This window comes from Grampus griseus (assembly GCF_964374135.1).
Source record: "Grampus griseus genome assembly, chromosome: 14".
Lineage (NCBI taxonomy): Eukaryota > Metazoa > Chordata > Mammalia > Artiodactyla > Delphinidae > Grampus > Grampus griseus.
In genome coordinates, this window is record NC_139008.1 from 37,039,154 (window position 1) to 37,066,950 (window position 27,797).

Here is a 27,797-nt window from a genome sequence, read left to right on the forward strand (position 1 = left end):
TTCATAAATACACAATTTTATTTGCTATTTTCAGGGGAAACTTAGGCATTAAACTGTAAGCTGATAAAATACGGATACCTAAAAAAGTACAAAAGTATAAATATCCCCTTACAATAAATTTTAGTGAATTAAGTCTTAATATCTTTAAATTAAAAAAAAAAACCCACAAGCCTATCTATTACGTCAAGGTCACAAATCAAACAACGCTAAATGGCCAGCAGCGCCCCACTGGTACACCCCGAGGCCAAGGAGGGGCTGCCCAGCCCCCACGCGCTCCACCGGGAGGACAGGTCACCAGGGCGAAGTGTGTCCTACAGAAAGATTGCTATAAACGGATGAAGCCAAACATTTAACAACATACAACAGACCTTACAAAAGGAGGAGGTAAGTCCTAGGTGCTGGAGAACTTGGTTCATCAGGTAATATTGGCAAAGGAGAAGAGGGCACAGGCAAGAAGCCTCTGGAAGCGTCTGGAACCAGCCAGCGGTCGGTAGGCACAGCTCCCCTGGAAGCTGGAGGTCAGGTGGCAGAGCCGCCTGCCCGGCCAGGCCCCCCAGATGGACAGGACCCACGACCAGCTGAGGAAGGTCTGTTCTCAAAGCATGCGGACAGCGGTTTTCAAAGGAATCCCGGTAGCTCCGTCACGTCAGGGGGCAGGGCCCGTGCAGCCTGTGTCCCCACCGCCCCAGAAACGTCAGAGAGAACTGCATAGTTACACGAGAGAGCCGGCGAGAGAGAGAGATGTTTGTGATGTGCTGTAAACATCCAATTTCCAATGTGACCTGGAGTTTCAGCTCCAGAAGCCGGGTGGACAGGCTTCCCGCCCCGACCTCCATCCCAGGCGAGACCAAGGCACTGATGGGCGCCAGCTCCCCCTGAGCCCCAAGGTGGGTCAGACGAGGCAAAACTTGTACCTCCCTTTACATGACTTAACAGATCAGCCCAAAAAGCAGCAGCACTTTTAGGCATTTCTAAGAAGTGAAAGCACTGGGTTGTCTATCCACAATTGGAAAGAAAGGATGCAAAGGTCTCTCGCCTGGAAACTACAAATGGAGAAGCCTTGACTGTGCCAGGCCGGATCAGGCCAGTGGAGCCCAGCTCTGAAGGAGGACCGGGAAGTAGTGAACACGTGGAGGCTGGGAGAAACCACCAACCGGTCATGTCTGGGAGGCACAGCAGACCCCCTGCCCTGAGGAAGAGGGCCTGGTGCATGCCAGGGTGACCAGCAGGCACCCAGAGCCCAGGGCTGTGGTGCTGCGGCCACTTCCTACCAGCAAGGCCCAGGCTCTGTTACAGACTGTTTATGTAGCACCAAGAACGCTGTCCTTTAAATGATCTTCGGTGATTAAAGGGTCAGTCAGGAGCGCCCTGCCTCAGGCCCGAGCGGCACTTGTGAAAACCAAGCGGAGGGCCCTACAGAGACGCCCGCCCAGGCAGCATGCCGCCTCTGAGTGGCGACGCCCGGCCTCGGACAGCTGGTCCTGTCTCTCACCACCCACCTCAGAGGCAAAAAAAGGATTCACACCCAGATCTCTAGAGAAATTGTCAAAAGCAGGTTTCTTCTCACGGCCAAGCTTCCTCGACATGGCAGATCATTGCATCTTGGGAAAAGGTAAAACGTCTCTTCAGTTGTCAACACTGTGTTCCTCACATCCTTGAACCCCGTTCTTGCAAAATCTGAAAATGCCAAATGCAGACAATGAGGACTCGGGCCCTGAATGGAAAGGCAGCCTGCAGCCGGGAGCTTCACGGCCCTGAGGCCAAGTGCCCTGCTTGGGGGTGGAGCCCACCGCAGGCCAGGGTCCGAGAACGGGGACCCCGTTGTGCAGGCCTAGCTTGCCCACCTCCAGGCCGCACACAAGGGGCAGGCCTCCCAGCTCTCCACCTCTCCACCCGAGCCTGACATCACCATGCCTGGGAAGTAGTGAACCTGTGGAGGCTGCGAGAAACCACCGAGCAACCACGCCTGGGAGGCAGCAGCAGACCTGTCCTCAACCCGGCGCCTCCCGGGCCTCCTGAGACATGCGGCAGGGCTCCGGGGAGATGACTCCTCATTGAGGCCCCAAGGACTTCTGGGCAGCATCTCTCTCAATGGCCTCCTGAGGATGGGAGGCTCCCTGCTCCCAAGGGTGCCAAAGCCCACCTGGCGGTTTAACTGCCCACCGACTCCTGATTTTCTCTCCAGCCCAGCTTGATCCCGGGCAGAAGACACATGTGTGCAACCAGGGCCCCTGGGCCGCCAGCCCAACCTGACCCTCTTCTTTCTTCCATGCCCCATCATAAACCACGTCCCTTCCACCCTGCAGCCACACACCCAGAAACCTGGGCCCCTGGGATTGCCGTCACCCCCACATCCATACGTGCCAACTTGCTCCCCACACTGCCTGGCTGGGGTCACATCTTCTGTAAATGGACCACCCTCCTTGAGGGTGCCAGCCGCCTCCTTGCTACAGCCAGACAGGACTCTCTGGGACACACACCTGACCCCACTGGGGGACCCTGCCAGCCCTCGGCCGCCATGCTTGAGCCTCTCCCTCCCACTCCTCCTCAGCACCTCGGAGCCAGAGCAGCGCCCCCACCCGGCCTTCCTCGCCACTGGAACCATCCATGCCTCCCATCTTCCCCCAAATCAAGCTGCGAGCTCCTCAAGGCCACAACCCCATGGGAGCCAGGGGAGACTTTGGAGCTGGCAAAGTGTGCTGTTTCGACACGTCAAGCGTGGCTACTGAGCATCAAGTAACCAGGACAGAAAGGCCACGCGTCCCGGCCAAGCCCAACCATGCCCAGGCCAGCGCTGTAAGATGACCCTCCTTGCGATCCCACTGGCAGCGAGAGTGGCCTCCCGGGGGCATTTTCCACTTGAATTTCAGAGCTAAGAGAGATACGGCCCAGAGGACACTGTGTGTTGCTGAGCCCTGGACCCGGTGCAACGCGGGGACATGCCTGGAAGGGGCCCGTCCTGCTCGTGCCAGGCCCAGCTCACACGGATGACCAGCCAGAGTGAGGCCCTGCGGGCACAGGCAGACTTCTCAGGCTCATGGCCAGTGGCCACCGGCCCTGACTCCTGCTCACTGTCAGGGCGGCTGTCCAGAACCACACGGCCCATCTCTCACGTCCCCCGAGGGCTTGTTCAAATGACTTAAGAGAAGCCCAAGCTCTCCAGGCTGTCCCCTGACGCCCCCCCATCCCTGTGGTTCCCCAGGCCTGTCCCTCTCTCTCTGACAGCTCCGAGGCCGTCCAGGAAGCACACCCTCTTGCCCGCTGCCCATTCCCCAGTAGGTGCACCTTCCACTGTGCTGGGGGAACAGCACCCCAGGCTGAAGGCCCCTCCTCAGGCCAGACAAGGACAAGCCCCTAAGCTCAGCAGCACTCGCCCGCTCACTGGGAAAGCCCAGGAGGCCCCTGTCGGAGGGACATGGTCTGAGGACGTGACTTGGGGTGAGGGTGGGTCCCCACTCAGCCCTAGAGGACCCTCTGGCCCCCTTGGTGCTAGTCCCAGCCCCAAGAAGGTCTGCCACCCTATCATCGTGGCTGTTTGCAGGGAAAGCTGGAGTTTGGGGGGCCATGAAGCCGAGAGCTGCTCACTCAGTGGGAGCCCAGCAGAGCAGACGGCGTCCGAGTTCACAGGCCTCAGTGGTGGAAAGGACAAGGCCCACGTAACTACCACGCGGCCTGGGAGCAAGGTGACAGCACAGGAGGGGCTGCCCTGCCAGAGCCAGAGCCCCAGTGACTATCTCCTAACAAGGACAGAAGACCCCTCCTGGGACCTGTGACGGTCACGGCCCGTCTGCCCTGGAAGGAGCTCTCACTTGGGCTGCCGCCCACAAGAAGGCCTGAGCTGGGCCACAGGGACTGAGCAGGCTGTGCATGGCACATGGCACCCCCGCCCCCCACCCCAACCCAGCGGGCCCAGGGGCCAGGGCCACTCCAGGGCTGCCCTGCCATCAGCTCACCTCGCCCCTCCCACAGCCCAGACCCTGGCAGTCAGGGCCACTGAAGCGGCTCCTGCCAGCAGATGTGAAGTCTGTAACTGGGGGTAGGGGGTGGGCAGTGCTGCTGAAAGAAGCCCCTCCTCCTGGAGGTTGGCTCCTCTGTCCCTGCCCCCCCACCCCACCCCGTGTCCCTGGCTCCTACCACAGTTGACCATCAGGCCACGCCAAAGTCAAGCTGAGCCCCTAAGGTGCAGTCACTCCAAACCGAGACGGGCCACAAATGCAAACTACCGCCTGATTTCAAAGACTTAGAGAAGAGCGAAGTAAAATATGTCAGTGATTTTTTAGGTTGAAATGACAATATTATGCATGTAATGGGCTAACAGTATCAGCATCAATTTCACGGATCTTTTTACTTTCTTAACGTGGCTGCTAGAAAGTTTAAAACAACAGATGGAGCTCGTGTTGCACATGCCCTGGACGGCAGTGGTCCAGACCAGGGCCCAGCAAACCTTTCCTTAAAGGGCTAGGTAGTAAATACTTCAGGATTTCCAAGTCAAGAGGTAAAGCTGAGGATATTATGCACTCATATAATCACCAGAAAAATAACCACTAAAAATGCAAAAGCCATTCTTGGTCTGCGTTCCCAGACCAGACTCATAGTCAGATGTTGGCCTCTCAGCACGTGGCTGGCCACAGGCTCTTCCCAAGCTCCTCACCTGCAGGGCTTGGCGGGGAACCCCTGCATGACACCTGTGCCCTGCCCTCTCTGGGCCTCAATCTCCCCTGTGCAACGCAAGGGAGCAGACGAGGCGCTCCCTGCTGATGGGATCCTGGCTGAGCCACAAGTTTTCGACAACAAGAAGGGCCAGGAGGCAGCAGGGACTTGAGGAGCAGCGAGGGGCTGAGGGGGCGTCCACGGAGCCTCCCATGACAGGGCAAACAGAAGGAGGGTCCCCACAGACTCCTCTCCACCAGCACCCCTAGTCTGAGGCATGAGGGAGTAGGGCTGCCACAGGCTTTGGTGTCGGGATCAGGGCCCACTCTCTGTGGCACAAGCTCCGACTCCTTGGCCCTGAGCCTGTGGGTAGACTGGTGACGGTGGGGAGACTGGCGGGCTGGGGGCTGCGTGTCCCTAGGGGGCGCAGGCCCACGTCCCTGCTGCTGGCACCCATGGCAAGGAGGCCCTTCCCAAGCCTGACACACACAGCGCGGAGGTGCCTCAGCCAAGGTCCCAACCCCACCCACACGGGCATCCTCAAGGGGACAGACAGCCCCGCCCCGAGACAGACTGGCTCCAGTGCAGATCTATGCGCTGGCATCTATCATGGAAGGTTCTCTGTCAACTACAGGCATGAGACAGACGCAGCGGAGGAGGGGCTGGGATCAAGGAGACTAAGGTAGGTGGTCAGTTTCAAGGGCGCAGGCTCACCATGACATTTACACTTAATCTGAGTCATTCCCTTCGTGACCCGTGTCCTCGTCGTCACTCTGGCTCGGCACCGGCAGGCGGCAGGGAGGAGAAGAAGAGAGGGACCGTCAGTGTAGGGCGAGGCGGGAGGCAGCAGAGGGAAGCCCACCCAGACAGGCCAGGTCTCCACAGGACAGCAGAGAGCACGGCGCTCAGGGATGGACCTAAAGTTGTGCTGTGCGGCGAACTACAGGCCAGCCTCGTCCAGATCACACTGTGGGGGGAAGCACGACGTCCCTGGGCCCCAGCACTCCCGAAGTTCCAGAGTTTTCCTTCCCTCTGTGTTGTGAAAAACTGAACCTTGCCCAAACAGAGGTCTGGCCTTTGCCCTCAGCTCCTGGGAGGTCACGACCTCCAGGACACACCAGTCTGACCATGTGATGGGGGGGGGTCAGTTGGCTGGGGGACTGGAGACTGCAATCAAGCACATGGGTGATCAACTGTTGATCAATGGATCAATCATGCCTACGTGACTGAGCCCAGTAACATCTCTGCACACGGAGGCTGGCGGGGCACCCCTGGTGGGCGGTGCTCTGTGCACGGTGCCACGCATCCTGACTGCACGAGGAGCACCTCTGCGACCTGAGCTCCACGTCTGGCATACTTCCTGGCCTCTGCCCCACACACCCTCCCCTGGCAAGTTTGAAATCCCCCCTCTTTGTACTTCCTGTAATAAACTGTAACTTTGAGCAGAACAGCCAGCAGTGAGTTCTGAGTCCTCCCAGCAGATCATGGAGTAGGAGAGTGGTTTGGGAAGCCCCTGAAGCTGGGGCTGCTGGTGGCCGCTCTCAGTGGACTGGCCCCCTCACTGAGTTGCCCGACCCCCACCCGCTCTCTCCTGCCACTTCCACCTCAAGACGTGTGTGTGTGTGTGTGTGTGTGTGTGTGTGTGTGCGCGTGCGTGTGTGTCTGGCCCGTGCTGTGGGCACCCAATGAGCAGGTCCACAGTAGTGGACCCAGTGTCCTCAGAACATGAAGTACTGCTCCAACCAGGCTGTGCACAGGTGTCCCCAGATCGTGACCCCCAATCTGGCCTCAACACTTTTCCATGGCTTACAGAGGCCCTGGCTGTGCTCCACCTCCTGGGGAGCTCCTGCCACGGCCCCAGTTTAGAAGCCGCTGTTGCTGCCACACTCCAGAGCCAGGTATTTCTGGAGAGAGAAATAGGGCCGCACTTTCAATGGCAAAGGGATTTGGGGTCATGAGTGGAGTTCTGTCAGCACAAACGCATCCCTTCTGCAGCTGAAAAGCCACCTGAGGGACATAAGCTCAGGCAGTTGCCCTGGAGAACTTGGCTATGAGAATTTTTCAAGTTCAGAAATAAAAGTTTCTAAAAATAAGACAACTTGCAAAAGAGCCCTGCAAATGCTCAGAGGTATGGCTCCTTGTGAGGCTGGGGGCTCCGGGAAGTGGGGTTGCCTCCTACCCTGACTCAACAGGAAGCACGTCCCCAGGCATGGCACCAGAACCCCTTTGCTCCCGGCCCATTGCGGGGACCTGCACCAACCCCCACGACAGCCTGTCCTGGGCAGTGGCGGAACAGCCCGGACCCTGCACTTGCAGCTGCAGGCACCCTTGCAGGCCAGGGGTTGGGGGTGGGGTGGGGGGGCAGGATGTGAGGACTCTGGAGGCCCCAGGGCCTGGACAACTGCCCAGTCGTGCTGGGGTGAAAGAGCTGCCTCGAGCACCAGTGGAGGATGGCCACCGCGGGAGGACCAGCGGGCGAGGTGAATCTGCCATCCATTTCCAAGCCCATGCCTCCAAGGAAGACCCTGAAAGGCTCACAGGGGCAGTTCTAGGCAGGTAGCAGCCAGGGTGGCACCAGCCAAGAGTGTGAGGAAGGCCTGGAGCCCCCAGTTTAATGTCATCAGTTAAAACCTCGCTGGCCTTGTCCACACTCACTCAAAACACCCTCTGACAGCATGCCAGAGCCTTCCCCCAGGGCCGCCTGTGGGCCCAGGACACACAGGCTGGCTGCCACAGAGCCCCTGGATCCCCTCAGAGCCGGCTATGGGGCTGTCCAGGCACCACCTGGCTTGAAGGTCCAGAAGTCCTGCCCAGGCTGATGCTGGACTCTGCAGGACAGACACATCTGGAGTCACCAACCTCAGGAACAAGCCCAGAGGAGATGCCACTAGAACCTGTCACCTGCAGGCAAGGGTAGCAGCTGCTCCCTGCCACGAGGCTGCCCTTGCGCTCCTTGGGAGACAGAAGGGCCAGACGTCCAGCAGGGAGCCGGTACAGTTCAACAGGAACTGGCCTGTGCCAGGCCAAGGCAACACTCCGTGGAGTCTCAAAATCACACAACCTGCCAGATCTGCTCCGTTTACAAACCAGCACGACTCCCAAGCTGGGATGGGTGTATCCGAGGCAGGTGCCACCAGGAGGCTCTGCCCTCCAGCCTCGACGTCCCCAGTACCCAGGAAAACAGCCCACAGTGGCATCACTCAGAAGCATAGCCCCCACCGGCAGAACTGGAAGACAGCAACACTTCCAGGAGCAGGCTAGCGGGTTAGAAGAGGTGAGGGCGGAAGGCCTGGGCTGTGGGAGCCGCAGCATGTTCAACAACCCCGCGCTCCACCACTCGCGTCCCGTGGACATCCGTGTCCTCTCTTCCAGGACTCTGCTTCTGATATGCCAGGCGAGAATTATGTGATGATGGACAAGCAGCATGAGGCGAGCAGGCCGCCAGGAAGCCTGCATGGCCAGGAGCGCCGCGACGACAGTAAGAAACAACACAGCAAAGGAGAGAAACCCAGCCCTGCAGAGGGCACTCGGGCCGCAGCCTCACCCACCTTGGCCTTCTCACTGGGCTCACTGGTCGTGCCATACGGGGAGTTGTGCAGCTCCTTGGAGACCACGCAGAGGAACTCGGCCTGGTCTTCACTCCCGTAGTTGTAGGAAGAGCCAATGCTGACCAGCTGGGAGGAGAGAAGGCCAGTGGGATGTGGGCAGAGAGCCTCACACACCTGGCTCAAGACCAGCCCCCCACCAGGAGGGAAACAGCCTGCAAAGACCCCCGGCAAAGACGGCCGATGCTCAGGGAAGCTAAGGGACAGGATTCAACCAAGAGACTTTTAACGAACTTACTGAAAATAAAGTTCCTGAACACCAACACTCAAGCTCAGATGCACCCGTACACACACACCACGTGCAGGACAGGCCTCCTGTGCCAGCACGTCCAAGCTCCTCTCAGGTTCCTGGCTGGGTCCAGGGGACGCTGAGTGACCCGGGGAGGGGACTGCAATGCTGGAGTGGGCATCAAGCGGGCCGGGCCCGAGAGCAGGCAGCAGGGCGGTGGCACTCTGCTCTGCCCATAAGTTGTGCCCTCCGCACGAGCTCTGAACATACGAGTGTGAGCACACGCCCACACACATGTGAGGGCGAGTCCCTCCCCAGGGAAGCCAGGACCAAGCCTTCCTCTCACTGGGGCTACTGACTGCGAAGGGGCATAGGAGGGACGCAGCAGCTCCGACAGGCTCAGGAAGAAATGCCGGGGCTGTGGCTTCCCACGCCTCAGCCGCAATCTCAGTCTGGGTGTGTCCACGCCCATGGCCCTGCATCCCTGGGCCTCCAGGTCACCACACAGGAGCTGAGGTCCGACCTGCCTGCTCCAGCTTAGCCCAGAGCCACCAGGGACTCTGTGTTTAATCAAAAGAAACGCACTAAAATTGTAGTGAGCTATCAGTGGCACAATTATCGAGGCAGTGCCTGGAAGGCCCTCCATCTTTGCCTTCTCTACTGATGGAACTGCCCACGGAGGAGAGGCCAGGGGCAGGAGCGCCACGTGCAGTGACAAGGACACGGTGAGCACCGCCGAGTGAGGGAAGTGTGCAGAGCGGTGCGGGCCGCTATGGGAAAGGAGAGGAAAGCCCCAGGGCCAGCGTGCCCACCCTGTCTCTCTGGTGGAGAGAAGTGGATGGTTTTTAGAGGTTATGGAGGGAACTGATCAGATCCCCTGAGAAACTCATCCCTCCCACCCTTCCCCCAAGGCTAGGTAGGGTGCCCACCTGACAGTCTCTGCCAGAGATAACACTCTGGATGCTGGGGAATGGGGTCCAGGGAGTTTGTGTTTTGTGTACACATACAGGTATTTGTTTTCCCAAACATGGGACTGATTTTGCAGCAATGCTGTTTTGTAATTTCTTTGTAAACCTTAGGCTTTTCAGTGGGGGTTAGATGGCTAACAAAGCGAGAGTGAAATAAAGAGTTGAGGACGGGGAGGAAAAAATAAATAAAAAGGTCTGTTCTAGGAACAGACTGGAAGGCTGTTCTAGGTTCATAAATGCCTCTCAGAGACAGACCTGCCACCTGCGGACCTCAGGGGTGCCCGGCCCTGGGTGCAGATGGAGCAGCGCATATGCAGCCACTCATAATCAGGTCTGCCCAGGGACCACATCCTCACGAGGCGTGCAAGCCTCTCAGAACCTGGCTCTGGCCTTGTCACTGACCACTGGCCAACTCTGGGTTAAGCCCCACCACCTCGTGGGGTCCCAGGCTCCGGCCCCTCTTCCCCTGCAGTCTGGCTCCTGTTTCTAGGAAGCAGACAAGTGAACAAACGTGACCCTGGTTCTGGGGTTTCTCTGGCATGAACGGGGGGAGCACGTTCCCAAGGGAGGAACTGGGCAAAGCAGGTGAGACTTAGGGAGAGAGGAGCTACTCTTTGCTGGGGGTTTGGGATCCGCCCAGAGGAGCTCAGGACAAAGCCCCTGAGCTGGTCTCAGGGAGGATATGCCCATGCAGGAGGCACGGGAACCCCTCTCCCTTCCGCAGGAGCCACAGCGAGGGTGACCTAGTTCACGGATCCTGAACCAGTGACCGCAGCTCCTGTCTCCCCAGCCCTTTTCCAGGCTGCACACCAAGGGACAAAACGAGGGGTGGTGGGAGACTTCCTTTTCTTTGTGAGCCTGGTGTGACTGTGCTGGGGTCAGGGAGTGAGGAATGCAAATGTAACCACGGGACCCCACCGGGACACCCTCCACACCCCCGCCCCAGGGCAAGGGCAGGGCATCAGAGCAGCCCTGCTGGCTACGTCTCCGGGTGAAGAGTGGGACACAAGTGCCGACTGTGCCTTTCATGACATTTCAAGAGGACGCCAAGCATTCTACAGCCTGATTCATTATTTCAAAAGACCCATAAGAAAGGGTAGCCTTAATTAGGAGGGATGCCAGGGAACCCCATGATTTCCTACCGTGGACAGAAAGCTGGCACCAGAGGAGGCTCTCAGGAGCCAGAGGGGGTGGGCTGGGGTCACAGACCTGGTCTCCGCCCTTCAGGACCAGCGCCCAGGGCTTGGGCCGGGCAGGGTCATAAGCCCAAACCTCAGAGTCTCTGCCTAAGACACACAAACAGCGACAATGAGCTTGTGGGCAAGGTACCGCCCACTCAAGAGGACATCCTTGCCGTGTTCTCAGGCCCACAGGTAACGGGCTACAGTTCCCCAGGACGAGAGGCAGCATGCCCACAGAAACACCAGAGCGCTGTGAACAGAGGGCGGTGGGTGGGTGGAGGAGACTTGGCTCTCACCCCTTCTCACAGGCATCCTAGCAAAAGCAGAGCCGAGGAAAATGAGGGGCATGGCCGAGCCAGAGTCAGCAGCACTTCCCAATCAAGGGCTGGGGGACTGCAGAGCAGCCCCAAGGGGAAGGGCATCTATGCCAGCAGCAGCACAAAGGAGCCGGAGCCCCATCTGCTCGGCCAGCACAGAAGGGCCAGGAGGGGCCAGGGCGGACAAGGGAGGGGATGGGTGCCGGGGTCATGCCAGGAGGCACTCAGGATACATACACACACACACACACACACACACACGCACACGGAGATGTTAGAAAAAAGCACACAGAACAGTGCTCCCACAAAAGAATGGGCTAGACTAAGAAAAATAACTGCAGAGAGAAGACTTGGGAGGTGGGACCCTAAGAACAACTCTTGCCGCTCCCCCCATCACCCGTGACCAATCTAGTCAGGACTGGTACAGCTGCTGCTTGTGAGAGGTGCTGGAGACATGATGGGGACCCATGCTTCCATGAACTGCAGGCCGCCCAACACCTCATTACTGGTCCCGGGGGCCAGCTGACCTGAGGACCCGAGCAGGGCCTTTATAATTAAAAGATCCACTGTGCTGCAGGCTCAGGGGGTACTCTACCTGCTCAAACTTCCAGCCGTCGGACATGGTGGAGACCATCTGCGTGAGCTCCTCCTCCTGACACTGGAGCACACGGTACACGTGCTTCACTGGCACCTGTGAGAAGGGCCACAGGTGAGGGCAACGCCCGTGCCCCGCCCCCTCGCAGCCCCGCCCCACGTGCCAATTGGGGATGGCGACGGGGGCCCAGGCGACAGGGGCCCAGGGGAGGCCTACGGTTCCCTTCCACCTCTTGGGCCCAGGTCGTGATGCCTAAAGAAACCCCAAAGGCATCCACTGAAGAAGCAAAACAAACATGCTGGAACAGCTGCCGTCTTCTGCTTTCCCATCCACCTCCAAAAATATTTCCATTTCTGAATTCCAAAATAAAATGAGTCATGTTCCTGAAATCCCAAGAGCACCTGTGGCTAGATGTGAATACACGATGACAGCCATTCCTGTGCCTTGGGGGAACCACACAAACTAAGGGGGTGCCTTGAGAGCTAAGCAGGACCAGCCTCAGCCCTGCTCACAGAAAAAAGCTCTCAGACACGCACAGCAGCTCAGACAGGAGCCTGTGGATCTTCCGATCCACTCACCCACCCGACCTTCGCTGAGCTCTGCTCCAAGCTCGGCTTCTGGCAACACCGCGGGGAGCACTGGCCAAAGGCCTGTCCTAATACAGCTGCCGCTCCAGCCGATACACAATGTGTCAGTGATAGGGTCACAGCTCGAAGTACACGGGTCACCACACAGCCCAAGTGCTTTCATTTGTGAAACAGTGGAGGACACTGAGCACTGCTCAGCCTGAGCCTGCTAATCCCCTTGCCAGCCTGTGAGGGGGCCTCTCCCACATCCACCATGCAGGGCGGACACAGGCACAGAGGGCTGGTGCCAGCCCAGGTCACAGGGTTCGTAACCAGAGGGGCTGGGCGGAGGGAAAAGAGGCCTCAAACTGGCCAGAGATGACTGGGGAGCTCGTGGCCACATCTCCTGCCCCCTCCCCAGGCCCCTCCCGCTGTCCCGATGGCCCTGTGGCTCCTGCAACAGGGAGAGGGCGGGAGCTGTGTGGTGGGTGGTCCCAGCCTCCCATGCCGTCACCCCAATGTGCCCTCCCCTGGCCCCTGACCAGCCACTTGGAGCGGCCAGGCTGTCAGCAAGCCTCTTCACAAAGGCCAAGAGCTCCAGCTCTGGGCCTGCTGGGTGCCCAGCGGGAAAGCCTGGGGTGGGTGGGGGGCAGTGAAAGGGTTTTAAGTGGATGGAGACTCTTCATGTAGTCTGGCATGAAGCTCTGAGAGAAAGCGCACTTCACAGCAGCCTCCTGGCAGAGGGAACCCGCCAGGCAGGGCCTGGCGCTCTACTAGCAAGTGCAGAGCTGGCACTGCAACAAAGACTAATGCCTAGACCCTCTGGTACCTCCCTTCGTGGGAGGTGCTAGACACAGCCCATCTCAAACAACACTGGCCTAATGGGCAGCAGAGTGGCCGTGCTGGGCCTGGCACTGCTGACCGTGGCCAAGTGCAAATGGGTCCCACATGGGGCTCTGCACCATTGGGGACACAGTCCAGCACAAAGAGTACCTACTGAGCCCTTCCTTCCTGGTAAAAGCCAAACTCTCATCGTGCCTACACACACCTACAGGACCCCCACCTCATCCGTCTGTGCCCAGCTTGCCGCCAACTCCCCTGTGCTGTCCCTCCAGCCACACTGGCCCTCTGAATGGGTTGAGTACTCAGCTACCACAGGCCCTTTGCACTCGCTGTGCCCTGTCTGCAATGCCCTCCCTGAGACGGCCACACACTCAAGCCCCACAGAGGCCTCCTGCTCTCCCTCTGCCCCCTCCTCACCCTCACTGGACCGTCCTCCTCAGCAGCTGCTCATCGTTCCCCACTGGAGTGGGGCCCCCGAAGCATGTGCCCTGTGTGCCGGCCAGGGCGCCAGCTGACAGCACCACGGGAGGTGTCCAGAGGGCGGGCCACAGGCACCAGGACAACTCCAGAGGAAGCCAGTCAGCAAGGAGGGAGGGAAGCGAGCCGCGCCTTTATGCCAGGCCTCGGAAGGTTCCTGCACCTTAGTCACCGGTCTCACCTGTGATGTTCTGCTGTCTCGTTCTCTAATTTTGTCCTTTACAAGTTTTATTAGTGAGGTGATATTGTAAAATTCTGCTTCCTCCAACACCCCTAGAATAAAGAAAAACAACTATAATTCCCACCAGATCAAAGAATAAACGTTGTGCCTCTGCCCCTCAGTGGACCGGTGGCCCGTTCTCAGCCCAGCCCACTGGAAGCCCCCGGCCCCCGTCCTGCCATCCTACAGACTCTGCAGACACCGCTGGCTCTCAGGGCCCCCAGGGTGCACACGGAGAAAGGGCACGTTTGTGGACGCACGTCTGGCCCGCGTCCTTCCAGGTGACCTGCTGGGTGCTGAGTTCACGCCAGGCCCCCGGGACGTTTCTCGGACAGACCCCCTCCAGAGCCTGCGGTCGTCTGTCCTGGGCTAGCGGCCACCTCACATGGGTCCCTGTGTCACTCAGTCAGAAGACAGCTGGTTGAGAGGCTGCTCAGCTGTGGAACTCCTGCCAACTTAGGAACCCTTTCCTGCCGTTTGCAAAGTCCCCAATTTAGGGGCTCTGAACGGCCAGGTAACTCTGAAGAGCGGATCGGAGGGGCCCTGCCTCGGGGGCTCCTCATGGGTATTCCAGAAGGTCAGGTGCATGCCTCCTGCCACCATGCCTGGTCGTCCCAACCAGTCTGCACTCTGCACAGCGGGTCCCGGCGCTAGCGGCACCGGGCGCTCGGAGCCGTGGACTCTGTCTGACCCTCAAGCTGCAGCCTAATGAGGTCTCAGGGACTCAGCAGAGCGGGTGGTGGGGCAGCCAACGCCCAGGCAGACGTGTCTCTCTTCAAGGCCCCAAAGGGAGGTGCATCTCAGGATGATGCGGGGCGACGTCCTATCAACCCTTCCCTTTGGATCCAGGGGTGGGGACTGTGGGGCTGTGAATAAGCCCTGGAAGCCTCAGGATAAGCACTTTGGCCTGAAGGGCCAGCCTTCTACCATCCAGACGCTCCAGGTGCCCCTCGTGCTCTGAGGGGCAGATGGGAAACGGCACCCGTGGGGGCCTTTCTCCCGAAAAAAAGCACTGCATCTGAGGCTGACGGAAGACAGGTGAGTGAGGCCAGGCAGCAGGGGCTTGATCCGTGGCAAGTACCACATTTGCTTTCTAAGCAAATCATGCTGGGAACAGTTTGCCTAAAACTGTACAGCTGCACACACAGAACACACGTGTGTGCACGAAAAAGACACTGCAAAAGAAGATGCAGACACGCAGTCGGAGGAGCAAGAGGGCCCGGAGACAAGGAGGGAGCAGGCTCAGCTCAACAAGCAAAGGGGAGAGAGCCCTGGGCTCTCAGCACCGACCAGACCCTGAGCTGGGAGCCATAGCACGGCAGGCATCTGGAAACGCAGGAAGAACTCAGAGGGGGTTCTGCCAGGGCTGCCCCAGAAGGAGAGCAGACCCAGGGTAACCGACACCGGGGACCCTTGGGAGGTGGCGGGCCCCAAGCTGTGTGAATCAAGGCAACCAGAGAGCAGCAGGCCCCAGGGAGGAGTTCCACCCTCAGGGCACCACCAACCGGACACCTGAAGGAGGGAGTGGGTTGCAGTCCCAACCAGCCCCCACTCAGCTCTGGATTGTCTCAGCTTCCTGGAGGAAGAAAAGGGGAAGAAGCAGCACCGAGCAGCCCTGTTCCCTCTGAGATAAGCATCTGTGAGGGATGGAGCTGGAGAGCAAGGGAGGGCCCCCCTGATCCCGGTCCTGCCTGCAACTCACCTTCCTCGGCAAGGTCTTTGTTAATGACCAGCTTTCCGTGTCTCAGGTAGTTCAGCACAGGCCCAAAATAGGTAGGGTCTCTGTCGATTAAATAGGCACCTGTTTCATCCTACAAAGAACAACACACCAAGGTGAATCCCAGACAAGAAAGCACAGTTCCCACAGCTGGCCCGCAGCCCAGCCACAGCTAAAGGGGGTTTTGGAGGCTTGTGGGCTGTACGTGTCTAACACACAACTGGAAGGATCAGCATTTATGGCTCTTTAGGGAACCCCTAAGCAGTGTCGCCTGCTTCCAGCCACCTGCAGCCGTTGACCCTGATCTGTCACCACTGCAGGTGAAGCCAAGTTTAAGCTCTGCTGCGTCAAGGTGACCTCCCTATTTACTCTGAGGCAAGGAGATTGTGTACAAGGCCTCTTTCCTCATAGCTCCAATAATTCCTGAGAGCGAGTTCATCCTTTTCTCATTTCAGCAACCGTCTCACAAGAGTAACCTGACACACTTTCCCCCATGGGATGCTCTCAAAAGCGGGACTGATGCCAACAGGTCAGCATCTGAAAGACACCGTGACCCAGGCCGCCGCTGCTCATTTTGGGGCTCCTCGCTGGGCAGGACTGGGTAGTCAGAGGCTCATGGAACACAGCTTCATTTTCTGTTGCCAAGTGACCCTAGAGCTCCCCTGAGACTGCTGACCACCGAGGAGGCCTCCCCCACAGCAGCGCCCCCCCGGGGTCCATCTACGGAAGGCACTCCCTCCACACCTGGGCAGGCCCTGCTTCGCCCCCAGGGCCAGGGCCTTTCTGAGTGTTAGGGACCCTCACTGCCCACGGCACACGGCATCAGGCATCTTGGCAGGGAGGTGGCGAGGTGGAACCCCCTGAACCTCTTGGACACAGTGAGCCCACGGGCCCCAGAGCTCACTCCCACTGGGAGGAATCTCAACTGTGAAGCGGAGTGCTGTGTTAGGGCCCCCTTCTCACTCATAAGCATCAAACCTGGAATTTTGTGTAATAAACCTGGTGGTTTCAAGGGTTTCCTCCTGAGTCCACAAAGCTGTAAAAATCTGCTCTCCTCAGATCAAATCCGGATGTGGGGCCAGCAGGACCCAGAGTCTCGCTGATGGGTGGGCAGGCCCCGCTCAGCCCAGAGCACCTCTGCCCCTTCCTCTCTCCTACAGGCCCTGGGTGCTCAACCCAACCTCCTGCCTCGATAGGCCACTGCCTGGTCCCCCCATGGGCTTCCTGTCCCCCAGGGCAGCATCCAACCACACACAGCCCCCCAACTTCGTCTAAGGAAGCACTGGTCAGATATTGTCCCAAGGGATCCTGCCTCCCGGCCTGGCTCCTCAGCCCTTTCTCCAGACTCCCTAGACCCCTCCTCTTTTCCAAGCAAGGCCAGAAGACCCCTGGGCCAGGCTTCAGGAAGAATGATGCTTCAGCAGCCTCCCTACTGGTGAAGAACAGCCGCCATTTCCTACAAAGGGGCCGAGGTCTGGAAAGAAAAGGATGGAGCTGCCACAACATGGAATCCAGGGGCTCTTCCCTGCACCTTGTGGATGAAAAGAGCCCAAGTGTGACAAGTGCAGATTGCCAAGCTCAGGAATTATTCATCGGCTCACTGCTACCTCCACAGACAGCTGGCAGAAGGTCGAGAAGGAAAGATCAGACAAGGACTGGGCTCTTCTCCGCCCTCAGGACACCCCAGGGAGCCTCCCTTGTCACACGGGGCTGAGGCCCCACGACGGGGCTCAAGGCCATGCCACCGACACACTGGGTATCTCGCTCAGCACTGGGAGTGGGCAGGAGAGGAAAAGGAAGTGACCCAGGCCTCCAAAGCCTGGAGGGATGGGGGATGGGACAGAGAAGGAGGGAAAGGAGGTGAGCCCACAAAACTGTGGTGGTGGCACGCCCAGGGCCAGGTGAGAGGGCCACCGCCCAGATGCAAAGGGACCCCAGACCAAGCACTGGAGAGCATTGGAGAGCATTGGAGAGCCAGCGATGGGGCTGGGCCTCCAGACATCAGGCTGACCCGTAGAAGGGCAGGGGTGGGAGGCTGCTGAACAGGGGTGGCTTTTTCACTAAAAGGCCACGTGGCCAATGCTCCGAAGGAACTCCTACCCAGGCCCAGCCCTCAGCTCGGCGCACACCAGGCCAGGCTCGTGGCCCCATCTTAGGGTGCCTGAGGTGAGGCCCTCTAACCCCGGGAGGCTGAGGACTCCCCAGGAGGGACTGGGGATCCAGCACCCAGGCTGGCAAATGCAGAGGTAGCAGCAAGGGGCGGGGGGACAGCACGCCCCCAGCAGCCTCCCCAACATGCTCCCACCCATACTCTGTGCTCAAAGGCAAGTGGCCTCCGTGCTCAACTACCCAGCCATCCAAGGGGAGGGGCAGGCTTGTCGCTGCGTGGGGACCCTTGCCTTCATAAAAGGAGCAGCCTCACGGATACGTCCAGAACAAGGCCAAAGAGTCCAAGGTGTTTGCTGCTAACTGGACTGGAGCCCAGGCCCAAGGGTGGAAGAGCAAAGAGGACCCCACCTGCGTCTCAGGGTCTGGAACCCAGGCTTTGTATCCACCAACAGACGTTCCTGGTGGCCCACCCGGAGAACAAGAGAGGCACTGGTCCCTGGAGGTGCTGGGAGCACAGCTGGGAGACAGCTGGCACCACGGCGAGTGGGGGCACAGAGCCACAGCTGGAGGGAGCACGGAGGTCAAACCCCTGGGGTCCAGGCTCACGCTCAGCTACTCAAGGCGCATTGCTCCTCTCTCCAGGCCTCAGCTTCCCCATCTGTCAAATGAGATACTCAGCCAAGAGGCCGGGGGCCCTTCTGGCTCTAACGGTCTGTGTCTAGTCCAACGTCTCTTCAAGGTGACAGAGCTGGGCTCGTGACCTGTCCTGGGGGCTGGGACAAATTCCAAGGCAGAGGAAGCCACATGTTCTGGCCACAGAGATGGGGAAGCACTGAGCCAGGAGACTGAAGCACACACCTGGCCGGGCCCTCGGAGGCCTGCGCCTTCCACGCCTCCTCCCCGGCAGTGCCTCCAGTGACACCCTCCCCACCCCCCACCCCCCGCCGCACAGTCCGTGGCTTATCTTAAAAACCCGTGTGAAAACCTAGAGGAGGCCATCCTGGGCACTCAATCCACACATAGGTTTAGAAAGCTGGGGCCGAGCACCCCAGAAAGAGAGGCCTGGGTGCTGGGCATCCAGACCTGCACCAGAGCACTGGCTGCCCACAGCTGGGCACCGCCCCCCCATCTCATGCCAGCTCTCTGGGTGTCCCAGGACCCGCTGCCTGAGCCAGCCTCCAGGGCACTGGGGAAGCTGGAATGGGCTTCAGTTGGGACCCTTGTCACCCCATGCTTCTCCCACGTGGTGTCACCAGCTGAGGGCAGGAAGCTCAGTCCAACAGCTGCCACGCTGGCCCCAGCAGTGTGGCCTTAGCACTCCCTCCCGGGAGGGAAGACCCACCCACCTAGACCTGGAAATGCAGGCCCATGGGGTGACCCTAAGATACTGAAGGTCAAGTGGCCATCCCCTAGCAGTGACAAGCCCACCCCTCCAGCCCTGCCACTGCTAAGCAGACTTCAGGAGGCTTCATGGCAGCTTCCTCCATGAACCCCACAGGGCTCTCTGGCCCAGTTTCTTCCCGTGGATTTGTTTTGCTCTGATGGGCTTCATTACGAAACAAGGACGAGGACTTCCCTGGTGGTCCAGTGGTTAAGAATCCACCTGCCAATGAAGGGGACACAGGTTCAATCCCTGGTCCGGGAAGATCCCACATGCTGCGGGGCAACTAAGCCCGTGCGCCACAACTACTGAGCCTGCGTGCTGCAACCACTGAAGCCTGCATGCCTAGAGCCCATGCTCTGCAACAAGAGAAGCCATTGCAATGAGAAGCCCGCACACCACAATGAAGAGTAGCCCCCGCTCGCTGCAACTAGAGAAAGCCCACACACAGTAACGAAGACCCAGCACAGCCAAAATTAAAAAAAAGAAAGAAAGAAAGAAAGAAAAAGAAACAAACAAGGCTGAGACTCTAGGGTTAGGAGAGACTGGGCAGCAGCATGTTGGGGCGGCGCTCTCATCCTACAAGGAGTGCCGGGGGCCCCCAAATTCCACTGGGCTTTATCTTGGACAACAGCCCAGAGGACCGCAGACTGACTCTCGTTTAGAGGCACCCAGGCAGGAGCTCTGGAGGAACACCGTCTTCCAGCACCTAAGCCCGAGCAGCACTGGAGAGTGTACACGTGCCGGCAAGGGCTGCCTGCACACTCGACTGTGACCAGGCTGCGACTGACACGGGCACCAGGGCCCTCGGCATCTCATGTTGCTTGTGTTTGTAAGTGGCCCTGGGGCCTCCATCCTAAGGCAGAAATAAAGAAAACTACAGAACACAGAAAAAGAGAAAATACCAAAACATCCCAAATTCAGAAGTCTCAGACTCACTTATGCAAAAGCTAAGAGAGAATGGTCTCTGTGACACCCACACCAGCAGCGGAAGGGGACGCCCGAGGCTCGGCCACTGGCAGCTGTGATAACAGCACCCCATCCATCACCTGCTCACGGGAGAAGAACCTTGTGATGTGCACTTGGCATGGTCACACTTACAAAAGGCAGCAAGACACGAGGATCTCTCTCCCCCCTCCCTCTGTCCTCTCCTCAATTTATATAACAAGCGTGTGCTACATTTATATAGTGGCAAGGCTTGAGGTTTTTGGGTTTTTTTGTAAAAGAGCCAGAATTAAGATTGCTTGCTTGACAAATCATTTTCCTCTATTGACTATCCCCACTTCTCACTGAATCTGCATTTGACCTACTTGTGCTGGTTTTTAAAATATATATCTACCTTAAAGGCATAAAAGAGAGAAATGCTGGACTTAGCTCTTGAATATTTAATGGAGGTCATGCCCGTCAGGTTACACACTGTTTGCTGGGGGCTCACTGACGCCCAAGTTGGCCGAATCCCACTCCAAGGGGGCCCAGCCTCCGAGGCCGAGCTGTTGGGCTCCAGGGAACTGTGAATCCTGCATCCCTGAGCCTGTGCTGCAGAGGGAACGCCCTGGCCACGGCCAGGAGCACCTTGCCCGCAGTCACTTCTCTGAGAGGAGGCAGCAGGCAAGACAGGCCACGTCACACGCTCTCTGAGGAGACCCCTGACCTGCAGTCCCAACATGGACAGAGGCAGAGAAGACGATCCTAATTAGAAACCCACACAGCCCCAACCCGTCCACTCCCTTCCGAGCAGCCCAGCAGCCTCAACCCTCGGTGCTGGTTAGGAGGCAATGCTCTGACAGGGCCGCTGAGGTTCTCCTGTTCGCCTGTGCCTGGCCCTCACGTTCAAGACAGATTCGAGTGCACTGCGCGGCGAAACATCATAGGTCCAGGGCGGGCCCCCCACCCCCTTGATAGAACCGTGCACATGGCCTTGAAAACGGCCATAAGGAACAAGGGTCGAGGAAGTCAGGCTCTCAGGCAAGGCTGGAGACGGAAATGCATTCTGTGGCCACGTCTCACTCCAGCTCCGTGCATTCTCTGGAGAGGCCTGCACCTGGCTCCTTTCTATCACATTCCCAACTTCCACAAACACACGAGGAAATGGAACACGAGAAACACACGGCCACTGGAGACTAGAAATGCAAAGGGTTGAGTGTCCCAAGCTAAACGCAAGATGTATTCTGTCAAATTTCCCCATTTGAAATCTGAACGCAAAAGCATAGAATTTTCTGTACACAAACATTTGCAATCAACATAATTAGAATTAATTTTCACTCTGAAATTATCCATTTCAGTGATTCTGTTTCACTTTAAAACCTTCACCTCTGCTCTCTTTTCTCTTTTGTTTTCTACAGTTTGTCAAATCCTTGACCTAGAAGAGGCCTTAGACATCACCAATTACAAATGAGGAAACAGAGGCCCAGAGACCTGTCCAAGCAGCGGATGTGCAGAACTGTGCTGACGTGTGTGGGAGTGCTGGCTGCTTCTGACTTAGCTTTCCCCATATAAGACCCTACGACGCCCTGTGTACACCTGGAGATCGGAAACCCTCCGGCACACACAGGGAATAAAGTAAAAGCAAGAGCTCTGGGCCATTCCCACCCTCAGATCTCAACCAGCACCCAGCTCTCAGGGTCCTGACCCCCGGGTGCCTCCCAGTCTTAGAATGTGGCTTAGAAACAGAATTTAGGGTGACATAGAGGACTCAAACGAGGCTCACTAAGAAACAAATGCAAGAGGACGTGTGAAAGGACCCCAGCACATGAGGCTCCTGGTTATTCTCGTAGAACAAACGTGCTTCAAATTCACCTAAGGTGGGGTTGCGGGGGGGGTCCCACCAAGCTCCACGAACAAGCGGAGATGGCTCACAGGGACCGTTCAGCTCAGCTGGACCAGGGCCCACTTGGAGCAGATGCCACATCAACTGTGCAGGCAGAAACAGGCATCGGGCCACCCCAGGGTGTGGGGCAGTCGTGAGCAGGATGTCATGGGTGGACCTGCCAGCCGGAGAGCCACCCGTCCAGGTCTCAGTGCTATGAACATCTCTGTCACAAGGCAAGGGGGCAGCCATCTGTCCGAACTTCTCAGGTACTTCCCTCCCTACAGACACTCCAGTTACAGAACACCTGCACATAAATCCCCTACAGATGCCACACTACTTAGCTTGGTTGAGAGAGAGAGAGAGAGAGAGAGAGAGAGCGAGAGAGAGAAACTAGGAAGTCAACTTGACATGGAAACAGGCGGAAACCACGACCGCCTGGGAGAGAAGCACCAGTAGGAAGAGCCCAGGGTCCCTGGCCGCAAACCTCCCCACAGTGGTTCTGCCAGCCTGGAGGCGAGGCCCCCTCCAGGCCCAGAGTCTCCAGTCCCCTGGACGCCAGTCACTCAGCTCAGGCAGGCAGGACATTCTGCAGCCAGGATGCCCCGCCAGGGGTTCACACCACGCCCGCTGCTCCCAGGGGTGCCCAAGCCCTCCCCAGCAGCTGCCCCACAGCCACCGCCCTGCTGGCTCCAAGGCAGCCTCTGTTCTCTTCCTATGCTCGGCCCTGCCAGCAGACCGGTGCAGAGTTCCCCCTTCCTTCTCGCTGGGGCTGAAGAGCAGGCCCACGGCTCCTCTGCACCCTCGCCCACCTCCCCTCCTCACCGAGGAACTGCCTGGCGCCCAGCACTGCCTGCCTCTCCGTTACCTGTTTCGAAAGACCTACCTTGGCCTATGTAGTGGCAGTGATGGGCTGGCCCAGCTCATCACCTCCAGAACCAGCCCCAACAGAGCCTGACTTGTAACACCAGGCCAGGATCCTGGAAGTCCAACTACTGAGGAAACTAAAACCCACAGAACATAATACGGATGATGAGGAAAGATGAACGGTACACACCCCTGCTCAGACGCCTCCCTGATGCCAAGAGCCCATCCCAGACACACATGGAGGATGGTACTGAACTCTGGAGCTGTGTTCTCTAGGCTCGAGGGCATCAGGTTTCTCGTACGATAACTCGATGGCTGCCCAGGAAGCTGTGCCCCTCCCCACTGGCACAGGCTCCAGTGCCCAGAGTTGGGAACCGGCCCTCCAGGGCCTGTCCTAAGAAGTGTCCATCTGGGAAGCAGGGGGCACTGAAGGGCCCAGCTTCCACACCCCACCCTTTGAGGTCGGCCCAGCAACCAGAGCTACCTGCCAGCAGCATGAGGTTTGCCGCAAGTGAGGGAGCGTGTAATAAGTGACAAATAGGAACAAAAACAAATTCTGAGGGGGACAAAAAAGCATTCTTGGTACATTCTTTCTAAAAACAAAGTACAAAAGTAAAATAAAGACTACTAAGAGCCATCTCTAATTCCTGCAACAACCCAGCATGAGGCACTGTGTGGGGGAGGGCTCAGATTCCTCAGCTTCCTTAATTCTCACAACTCCTCCTCTGTGACTCTGCTCAGAGAGGTACATTAACTAACCCCAAATCGCAGGGCAGGTTAAGTTGTGGGTGGAGTCAAAGTCAGGCCTGAGTCCAAAGTCTAACTCGGCCACCATGAAAAATGCCCCGTACCCCCAACACCCACATCCCACCAACTCCAGACCGGAATGTGCTGGGTGCTCGGCAGTCTGGGGAGAGCACCAGTGCTCGAGGTGGCCTGCTGGCACCCTGGCCACACAGACCCCTCCCTGGGTGCCACACAGAGTCAGCTTCTCTAAAGGACTTTAAAGATTCCTGGCCCAATGAAAGCTGTCCTTGAGCACCCCTGGAAAGCAGCCATGTGCACCCACTCCAGGGGAACGCAGCCACAGATAAGCCATAAGGAACTGGCATCTCTGGGTTCCCATAAAACTCTATTTGCAAAACCAGGCAGGTGGACCGCAGCTTTCTGACTGCTGCTCGAAACCAAGACCAGTGACTGTCCTGCTGGCCAAGAGCAAGTGAAGGCTGCCCGTGCGGTCGGGGGAAAGAGGAACTGCTCTTCAGTTGACGACCACTTCCTCCCAGCTACCCTCAGACGGCTGACAGGGGGACAGCTGATGGCTGTGTCCGATGCCCCGAACAGCTCTCCTCACTAAAGGCAAGCCCTTCCTCAGGGCTTCCCTGCTCAGGTCCAAGGGGTCCTGTGGAGAGGTGATCATGGCATCCACGGCGAGTGAACCCCCACTGCACTGGGCCACCACCTGCCCAGGGCCTGAGCCAGGCGTGGGGTCAGGGCTGAAAATATGCTCGGAGCCAATCCTCAAGTAAAGCGTGAGACGGCTCGGGACCCCCACTCCTGGCCTCAGACTGGAGACCCAGCCCTCTCACTGGAGTTCACGATGCTCTCAGCCTTTTCACCTCTGACTTAGTCACACGGAACATAATCTGCCGTTTCACTCTAAGTAATCCCCACTTCTCCTGCCAAGCGGCTTAAAAGATAGTCCTTCCACCCACACCCCCATCACTTAGCCCTGTCTGTAAAACTCCTTTCACTATCTTTCTAATCCTGAAACTCTAGCCAACACCAAGTACGCTGGGGGTAGGCACAGGCAAAGAACTGCAGAGGACATGGCATGTCATCAGAAACACCTCGACGGCCCCACCCCTCAAAGACCCATCTGATGCCACCACATCTGCAACCCCAAAGCCAGGACAACGGCCCTGTTGAAGGGCAAAAGCTCATGTGAAACACACAGTTTTCTCCAGGCCTGGCTCAGCTGCAGAGACTGAACCCCCACCCCCATCCCAAATCCTACTTAATCTGAGTGGTTTCCAACCACCAAGTAGTATTTCCTGTTTCCCTTTTATTCCTAAAGCATCTCCACACTGAAACAGGGACTGATTCAGCTCTGAACAAACTCTAACCTGTTTTCAACAATGCCACTGGGCCAGGTACCATGGAATACAGAGAGATATAACCCAAATGAATCACATGTCGAGTATTTACAAAGCACTTCTGGGAAGGAGTGTTACACCTGGCCTGCCCCTGATGGAACAGGGGAGAGAAAAATGACCCAGGATAGCAGGTGAACAGATGCCGAAATGAATAACACAGACACAGCCCTACTGGGGAAGCACCAGAAGGAAGTGAGAATTCACACTTGGGCTATCTATAGAGAGAACTTCGTGGCAGCAAGGGCTCCGAGTCAGAACTGGAGACAAGAGGGTAAGGGTTTAGCGGCTTGGGGCACCGTGGGCACTGGGTCCCAGTTACAGCCCAGCTCCCCACCATCCCTAACAACCAGTCTGTCGGCTATTTAACAAAGCACTCCTCCAGAAAAATGTCCTGACACCACCCCTCCCACAGAGCTTCATGACTGAGCCCCCCGCCAGACCTTGAGCGTTTAACAGCAAGCTCCAGGTACTCTCCCAGTGAACTCCAAACCCATCAGGCTCCTGAAAGATTCCAGATCTTCCACTTCTTGGAACTCCTCCCCCTGATCTCCCCACCCAACCCCGACCCAAGCACTACTCTGCAAGCCCAGGTGCTCAATAAACAGGAGACAAATGCCCAGCAGGAAATCTTCCACCAGGTGCGTCCAGCCCTGTGAATATCTGCAAGGTATCCTTTCATCAATCTCAACTATGAGGTCAGGGCTTGGAGATTTTTACATGTGAATCAACATCCTGTTTCTCTTCCATCACATAATTGCTGGCATCCCACTCTTCCAAACACCCCTTTCCCTCCACCCTCATCCTCAGATTCCTCACTCAAGGTTTAACTACCTAGGAGTGAATCTCTGGGACATTCTTTCACCAGAACCAAAGGGGGAAAAAACTGAGAAGAATGAGTACTTTATACATTTTCTCATTTGAGGTAAAACACTCTACGACCATGACTAACGGGAATTAGCATTACTCTTTCTGGCAAATTCACATCTGTGGCTAAAACTAACCCATATTTACTATCAACTATTTTATGAGACAGAAACTGTATCTGCTGCATTACCTTTATGTTCTAAATTTCAATTTTACAATTGGGACATCAAATGTGGTTAAGTGGATGATGGTGAAAAAAAGCAACTTCAACATAGACATACTCTGATAAATTACCCTCCCCAAAGGACTACTATACAGTAAAGCATAATTTTTTTAAGTAGTCTTGAAACAGTAAAGACTTAACTGGGCAAACTATAGTTAATCAGCTCTGAATAATTGTCTCAGTGCTGAACAGGCAGCCATTGCTTCAAAATAGCCCAATGGACAAGAGCAATGTAAAATCGTACTCAATATACAAAAGAGAAACCCTCAAGTAGAAATGCAAGTGAATGACCACTAAGGCTCACTGTTTAAACAGAAAAACAAAACAGTAAAACATACACCCACGCTATAAAAGGAAAATCATAGCTAACAAAAGCTTATTTCTATCCTGGAGATGACTGTCATTTTCTGGGAGGTCAACTCTCTAAGAGTGGAGAGCTTGGTCAAATGAGCAATGGAAACAGCTGCGGGGGGGGGGTGGGGGGGTACCAGAGCACTGGCATCTCAAACCCTGATTTCTACCCATGACTGGTGGTTTTGTGGTAACTCGAGTTCTCGTTTCCCAATCATAAGGTCATGCCACACAGAGGATGGTCTGTGTCAGGCTTCTGGATCTTGAAGAGGGATCTGAATCTTTCGGGAAGCCTATGCCTGGCAAATGCTGGGCTGGCAAGGCACAAAGCCAAGTGCAATTATGTAGGCTCGAGTGAAAGACACAGGAAAGTTGGAATAAGGTTTGTGAATTGCCGAGGATAAATACAGGTAACAACTATTCTTCCAACAGAGGCTTTTCTGAGTTTCAATGCTGTTCAGCTCCAGAGATATTCTTCAGCCACACAAGTCTTGTAAAGGTAACAATCAAAATAGTTTCTAGTACCATCTGCACAACAGTATGAGCATTTAATCTGATGAAAGGCAATCAGCAAACCAAGCTAGAGATTCCTATCCTTTTGAGAGGGCAATAGGAAAACTAGGTTAATTAGAAAGCAGATTGAAAAAGATTTCCTATTTTGCCCTTCCTTAACACCCCTAAGCCACCCCTTAACATGAGCAACATTCCGTTTGAAAAATCACTCTATGGACGGCAATTTCTGAGAGTGCTGAGTGGGTGCGTGTTGCGGCTGAAAACGATGGAGCACCAACTCTCTAAATGCAAGTCACTGGGAAAGGCAGGCCACCCGTGTCAACCCCCCACACCAACGTTAAGTCAAACGTCTGGAATGTGAGAAGATGAGAAGAACACCAGGGTTCTCGGATTCCAGAGCCACTAAGTACACTGGGACAGAGAAGAGGTGTTCTCACACCAGGGACAAAACAATCTGGGGAAGAAAAGAAAGTAGATCCACAGCAGAGTCTGGGGTCTGCAAAACCTCCTCCACCGAAGAGCAGAGAGGGCGAGACAGAGACACTCCGAGGTGGACTGGCTGGGGATCTTCGAGGGTGGTGGGCGCCAGGGCGCCATCCTCTCCTTCCCCGGCCCAGGACAGGGAGTCGGGGGGCTCGGGTCGAGCTGGTGACGAGGGGAGCGCGGGGCTCGGAGCCGAGGCGGGTCTCCTCAACGTGGGGCAGGGGGCGTGCGGCGGGCCGCCGACCAGGGCGGCCCGAACCCTCCTGGCTGGCCCGCGCGGCCCTCACCTTGTCCGAGTCCAGGTCGGGGTCGGCCTGGCACAAACGGTACAGGAAGGATTTCGGATCCCGGCACAGCGTCTGCCGAGTGGTGAGGAAGTAGGTGCCGCCGACGTTGAGCCGGACCCACTTGGACACGCTGCCGGGGCGCTGGGCTAAGGCGCCGAGCCCCGCGCTACAGCGGCGGCACAGGCTGGCCCCCAGCCCCGCCCCGAGGCCGCCCGGGGCCGGCGGCAGCAGCTCGCAATGATTCTCCGCCATCATCCCAGCAAGCCCCGCCACAGCTCCTCTCTACCGGAAGCGTCCGGCCTTTAATACAGTCCTCCGAGCTCCGTCCCGCCCACAGGTCCGCCCTCGTAAAGCGCCCACCCCGACGTCACGCGGGAGGCGGAAGTTCA

At 57.3% G+C, this 27,797-nt stretch overlaps 1 protein-coding gene across 2 annotated transcripts; it reads right to left on the reverse strand.

Annotated features, from left to right (window-relative positions):
* KCTD5 (potassium channel tetramerization domain containing 5) lies at positions 1-27,671 on the reverse strand. Of its 2 annotated transcripts, XM_082671275.1 has the most exons (7): positions 27,409-27,671; positions 15,354-15,462; positions 13,613-13,704; positions 11,546-11,641; positions 8,199-8,324; positions 5,365-5,423; positions 1-1,677 (listed from the first exon to the last, which is right to left on the reverse strand). In XM_082671275.1, the coding sequence occupies exons 1-6, from the start codon at positions 27,661-27,663 to the stop codon at positions 5,379-5,381; spliced, it is 723 nt and encodes a 240-aa protein (XP_082527401.1). In that variant the 5' UTR covers positions 27,664-27,671; the 3' UTR covers positions 1-1,677; positions 5,365-5,378. The 2 variants fall into 2 exon arrangements, with proteins under 2 accessions (XP_082527401.1, XP_082527402.1); XM_082671276.1 differs by lacking the exon at positions 5,365-5,423.
* Between the last annotated feature and the right edge of the window lie 126 nt (positions 27,672-27,797).

Excerpts from the sequence above, each read along its gene's own strand:
- KCTD5 (XM_082671275.1), bottom strand. The coding sequence starts at position 27,663 with ATGATGGCGGAGAATCATTGCGAGCTGCTGCCGCCGGCCCCGGGCGGC. Across the intron at positions 15,463-27,408 it reads CCGACCTGGACTCGGACAAG|GATGAAACAGGTGCCTATTT; the intron begins GTGAGGGCCGCG and ends TGTTCTTTGTAG. Across the intron at positions 8,325-11,545 it reads ACGGCTGGAAGTTTGAGCAG|CTGGTCAGCATTGGCTCTTC; the intron begins GTAGAGTACCCC and ends CTCTCCTCCCAG.